We start from the raw sequence: 6,038 nt of genomic DNA on the forward strand, positions 1-6,038 counted from the left end.
TTATTTTGGCCTCTAAACTAAATACAGGACAATCCTGGAAGGAGCCTGCAGATGAGGTTAACCTTCCAGAGCATTAAACCCACATCTGATTGAGCATTTTTGCCAATGCTAAAAAATGTATGTTTACAGTCGCCCTCTATGTCAGTGCTGACTGACCTTTCTGAATGCAAAATGGACAGAAATTTCAGTCCCTAGATGTCTGGATGTGCATAGCTGGTAGAAACATACTGTAAAAGACTTGAGGGCTGCAACATTTTATTTTACTGTGGGCAACTGAACACAAATGTACACCACCACGATTTTTACTATTTTAAAAAAAATATATATTTTCGTTCCACTTCACTATGCACCACCTTGAGTGAGCCTGTAACATAAAATCTCATTCATTTGTAGGAGGTGAGATGTGACAGCCGAGAAAAAGCTGATGAAGATCTTTGTGAGGTACTGCTGGCTTTACAATGCAATAAATCCTGATTTTAGTTAAAATGTGTAACGTAAAGGTCTTTTTTAGTCAATAAAAATACCTTGTTTTCAAATTAGATTTAATCAGCTCTGTAGGTTAGCTTTGTGATTATGTCAGATTTTGACTAAACTTTAGTTTTCTTGACAACTTCAAAAAATGGCAGAGAAAAAAAAAAACACAAAGAAAAACTTCTTAGCTTGAGGCCGACACCATTATCACTGGTTTCTACAAGTTATTAAGTTTTGAGAAAAACTAAATTTTAGCAAACCGAGAATGTGTTTAATGAAAGTGGGCATACAAAGCAGAAAAAAAAAAATCACGTAAAGAATAGGTGAGGTCAAATCTCCCAGTGCCGGATCATTGAGCACAATGAAACCGCAGCAAAGTCAGTAAATACTCACTAAACAAACAGACTTCTACGCTACAGTCCATTTGACAACAGTTCAGATTAAATTCGATCAAATTCTTGCTATGAAAGACATTTCGAGTTTAAAAAAGTGGCAAAAAAAAAAGTGAGGCTCAGGCTCTTACCTCTACGTGATGTGTCTTTTTCCCAGGTGTGGCGCTGAAAGGACAAAATGACTAGAGCAGAGTGCAGTTTTTATTGTGGGTGTGCTGACCAGGGGTTAGTGTGCGTGCATGCGTGTGCGTGCATGCGTGTGCTTGTGTGTGTGCGTGTGTGTGTGTGTGTGTGTGTGTGTGCTCATGCATGGGAGCAAAGGCAAAGCCCACAATGTTTATCTGCCTCTAAAATGCATTCAGAAATCACTCTCCTTAGCTGGTCGACCACCAAAAGCCTCACCAAAGGCCTTAATATAGGTTATTATGTAAAACATAAACACATTATGTGTGATCACTGTGAGATTAATGTTGTGTTTTATTACTCTGTGACAAATGGATCCTTGTGAGAATTTATGGCAGTGTTATGAAATTTAAAGGAATAGTCGAGCTTTTCCAAACTGATAGTTAAAGTAGTTTAGAAAGAGTTCAGGATAACAGTTAGCTTCCCGCCACGCGGTTTGACTTCTGAGCGCCAACATTTCATGTTCCCTCTGTGTTCACAAAAAGTCATTATCTGACCCGCAAAGACGCAGTTGTTTCATTCTGTGTCTCTCACAGCAAACTATGACCTTTAGAAAGCGGACAAAGTTTGAGTTACTTATGGAAATCACACTCAGTTAAAATAAGCCGGATGTACAAAGCTATAAAGAGAGCCTGAAATTTAGACTTTCTTCAGATGTACAGATGACAATAACCTGAGCAAATTCAAGTTTAATAATAAATTTTATTTATTTACTTCAAATTCATCTGAAGTAATTGTCCTCCTATCTAAAGTGGCACTGCCATTCAACAAACTGCTGCAAAGTCTTTGCAGTAGCAGAAAACAAGAGTTTTATATTGCTTTGGTGAAATTTGGCCCCTCTCACTTTTGCACATGTTTTCACACTGGAATATTTTTAAAGTAGAAGTGGCCTACTTAAGGTCACAGGGCATCTTCAGTAATTCATTAATTCGTTCTTTCCTTCTTTACATAGAAGTACATTGATTTGCATGAGCCCAGCACACCCAGCAGTGACAGGAATGACACCATCTTTCCCCCGTGTCTGTTTGTTCTCCCCTGAGCTGCAGAGGACATTAAATCATTATGATCAGAGCAGCAGTCCGAAAGAAAAGCAAATCAAAACAGCAGTGAAGAGCGTGAACAAGTGACTGGCATAAAAAAGAAAGCTGTAATGTTTAAAGATTGACCACACAGACCAGTAAAGTGTCCCACAGTGAGGGGAAAAAAACTCCTGCTTGCTGTTTATAGAAGTGCAAGGATGCAAAGGTTGCATCCATGTAACTTTCTGGAAGAGAGCATACAAAGTTTAAGTAATTACTAATAATAAAAGAGCTCTTTGCTCTTCGGCTGCAGGTTAATCATGGTTCATGGCTTCCAATTAGATAAAATAGTTCAGGAAAGGCTGAGCCGTCTCCATAGTTACTTTGCCGTACGCTCAATGTACTTTTTATTGTGGTTTTATGTGGAAAACTAAGTGAGGACATGGCTGAGGAGTGAAAGGAAAAAGATGCATGACTTTCAATTTTTTGACTGAGAAATTTAGGATGAGATCAGGTTGTAAAACAATATACCTTACTATCTAAACAATTAAAAGATTGTGCCACAGCTGCAAACCTACTAAGATATGACTACCAACCAAAGTAGACAGGCCAAGTATTGAGGTTGGCCTGTCAAGGCCACGGATTTAAGGCTCATGGTAGCTCTGTGGGGAGAGACACACAGTTCACATGGGAGATCTTATTGGAAGAAAATCATTCTTTTTTCATAAATGTGGCTTAAAGAAATTGTTGAAAGAAGTTCAAAAGAATCCCTTTAGCAGTGACAGACGATTGGAAGATGGATGCTGGTACATTCATGGAGAAACAGAGGAAAAGAGGGACTTGATCCTCAGATAGAGGCTCATCTTCCATGAGGAAGTTTAAGTATACAACACGGCAATAAAACAGTTTACATCAAACCATATTTGTGTTTGATTGGCATAGTCAAAGTCCAGACTTAAGTCATAATGAATATATGTAAACGAAATTGAAATTAAAAGAGGAGGACAGCGCAAAGGACAACCGAAGATGAAACCAACTTTATTTTTCCCAAATTTCTTTCAATAAACATTTTCTCCACCTGACAAAACAAAATAAGAACATTATGAAGCTGAAGTCACATGAACTTCACAGTCGTTCTTGTAAATGAAAGCATGTCGACAACATATTTGACAACTACTGCCAAGAGGATCTTCACCTATTCCCACTTTCAAAAAAAAAACAAACTCATAAACTCATTTATTTTCCCCATTGTTTACCGATACACAATAAAAAAAAACCCATAATTGTAGTCTCTCCTAAAAAATCATATACAGTCTTCATCCTTTTCACTTCTCCTCTGTGTTGGGCAGATAGTGAAAAACTATCTGGTAGTAAAATATCTTACAATAATAAAGGATTTGTTGAACAGTGCATTTCTTACAACACATTATTTACAACATGTTGTCACAGTTCTCTGGAAAAATACATCTTCACTCCAAATTTACTTTACAAAAGCACAACTTTACAGCAGTTAAAAACAAATCCCACCCAAAACCTGACGCAAGCTCACACTTATGCACCAAAACACACACTCAAAATCAATTCAGGCAACACAGAGAAGAAATATTCAGGCACGACGTTTACAGCTCCGGACAGTCAAAGCAAAGTACCTTCAGTTCTTAAGCTATAAAAATTTTTTTCTTAAGTATGGTGAATGTTTCAAGAAACATTTTTCTTCGTCAAAGTAAAGAACTTTATATTTGGTGGGTCTGGAATAAAATGCTACTTGTGCATTTTTTTAGACGTGCTGAAGAGAAGCTTAAAACAAATTTATTGTATGCTTTGAGGAAGAAGAAAAACTATCTTAGTATACTTGATTAAACTAATCACATTTTCAAAAATAAAGAATTTAGTCAGCGTTTTAGTGCAAAATGTTTAGAGGTCGTTACCGTTATCAGTAACGACATGAAAACATGTCGTGCTCCAGTCACAACCGGTTAGTTGTGCACGGGCCGGTTAGCGCCTTTCGTCTACTCCTTAATCTGGATTACTCTTCACAAATCCAGATAAAGGAAAAGCTCCGGTCAGGATCTGTTGATGGAGGTTTGAAGAACCAACCGAGCTCCCGAAAATATCCTAATAAAAAAATCAAATCTGGTTTCACCTCTGGAAGGAGAAACCAGAAGTAAAAACAAACAAAAACCACTTCTGTAGCTCTATAAGTCTTCGTGAGGTGGTTTGTGTTGGTGCTTGTTCAGCCAGGCCTCTAGCAGAGGAAAGTTGGTGTCAGTCCAGCGGATGTTATCCTCAATGGTCTCGTAGGTCTGCTGGATGCATCTCATTTTTGACCCGGTTTCCTCTGTCAGCGAGTCGAAGAAGCTCCGTATCTAAGGGAAAGGAACAGGTCAAAGACTTACAGGAAGTACACATTTCTAAAAATACAAACTTCCCTCTCATTAATAAAAAAAAAGAAAGAAAAAAAAACCTTGACAGACAAAGGTAAATAATTATGTTTCTTAAAAATCAACTGAAATGAATATTTACCTCCTGGAGCATCTCCCTGGTAGAGTATTGGTTGGTCACGCCAAGCACCATGTATGATACAGAGTGAGAGCCAAGGTCAAACCTGTTTCAGAAGGACAAATATAAGTAGTCATTATCAAAATTTAGAAGGTCGGTTTAAATTAACCAGCAGTAAAAAAAATGTTAATTAAAATGTAGAAAAATTCAATTATTTTTATACCAACATGACCGTTTAGATAAAAGGTACAAATATACAAGAATAAAACAAACTCAAAAAAATTCAGTCACAAATTCAATCTTTTGATAGAGGCAACTACTTATTTCTGGGTTTTTTTATTATTATTATTATTATTATTATTATTTAAAATCACGAGTAGCGAAGAGTAAAGTGCTCTGACTTCTTGATCATTGTGTGCCAGTTGGCTCGGAGAAAGTCCCAGGCCAGTTTGTAACCATGAGGATTCCTTCCAACAGAGACGACCACATCCGGGAGGTCCTGGGTCTTCATCACCTCTCCTATCAGACTCTGCTCCATCATCCTTCAGACGGAAAACAAGGAAATGATTTTGAAGAATACTGGGGTAAATTCTTCTTTTGCTTTAACAAAAATTAACTGCTGCTCACCACTTGAGCTTGTCCTTCAGATAGGTGACGGTCATGGCAGACTTTATGCGGCTCTTGACCGACATCTGCAGAGTAGTGCGGTATTTCTCAAACAGGAAGTCCCACCCCTCTGGTGTTCGTGCTCCAATCACAAACACAGCCATTGTGATGTCAACAGGGAGGCTGTGAGAAGAGGGATGGATTTTACTACTGTAAACATTGTTTGGTAGTGTTCATTCTTTCCCTTCAAATGCTTAATTATTCTGAAGCCGAAGCCTGACCTCATGGTGCCGTCTGAATCCTTCCACTGGTTAAAGAGCTTGGTGGCTTTGGCTACGCAAGGAGGATGATTCCTGACGCAAGCGAACAGCAGCAGGTAACTCCTCAGCACTCGCTCAGACACCGAACCGGAGTCACTCCATTCTTGACGATCAATCAGATCCCGGAAAAGATCCACAATGTAACCCTGAGGCACAACAAACAGAGTGTGAAATGCCAATGTGCCACGCAGTCTGCTAGGCCGTGTTCACATTGGATTATGACTGACCTATAATCTCCAGGATCACTGCAAATATAGAGAACCTAATATTTGTGTGACAGATTCGCTATTCAGCACCCTGAATTTTCTGCTGCTTTTTTCTACTCCTTTCTAGCCCGTCCAAAACGATGGATGGCCAAGCACATCCATAGCTGCCTGTTATTGGTCAAGATACCAACACAAATACCTTAACTGCTCTGGGATGTTTTCCTCAAAATCTGCAAAAATTCCCAATATAAAATTGTGGTTTTTGCACCTCGACCATCAGTTTCAGACTTGCTTTAGGGCACATGTGTCAAACTCAAGGCCCGCGGGCCACATGTGGCCCGC

The 6,038-nt window shown here is 38.8% G+C and overlaps 1 protein-coding gene across 1 annotated transcript in view; it reads right to left on the reverse strand.

Moving 5' to 3' along the window:
- Positions 1 to 3,075: 3,075 nt before the first annotated feature.
- Positions 3,076 to 6,038, reverse strand: part of LOC106957353 (endoplasmic reticulum aminopeptidase 1-like) — an 18,364-nt gene continuing 15,401 nt past the window's right edge. The window contains exons 15-19 of the mRNA XM_015048656.1: positions 5,452 to 5,636; positions 5,192 to 5,353; positions 4,966 to 5,106; positions 4,589 to 4,670; positions 3,076 to 4,431 (exon numbers count right to left, since the gene is read on the reverse strand). Coding sequence (XP_014904142.1) covers positions 4,261 to 4,431; positions 4,589 to 4,670; positions 4,966 to 5,106; positions 5,192 to 5,353; positions 5,452 to 5,636 — 741 coding nt within the window. The 3' untranslated portion in view covers positions 3,076 to 4,260. The remainder of the gene's footprint in view (positions 4,432 to 4,588; positions 4,671 to 4,965; positions 5,107 to 5,191; positions 5,354 to 5,451; positions 5,637 to 6,038) is intronic.

Source organism: Poecilia latipinna, unplaced genomic scaffold (assembly GCF_001443285.1).
Source record: "Poecilia latipinna isolate Pla-1442-1.1 unplaced genomic scaffold, P_latipinna-1.0 Scaffold896, whole genome shotgun sequence".
In the NCBI taxonomy this organism is placed as follows: domain Eukaryota; kingdom Metazoa; phylum Chordata; class Actinopteri; order Cyprinodontiformes; family Poeciliidae; genus Poecilia; species Poecilia latipinna.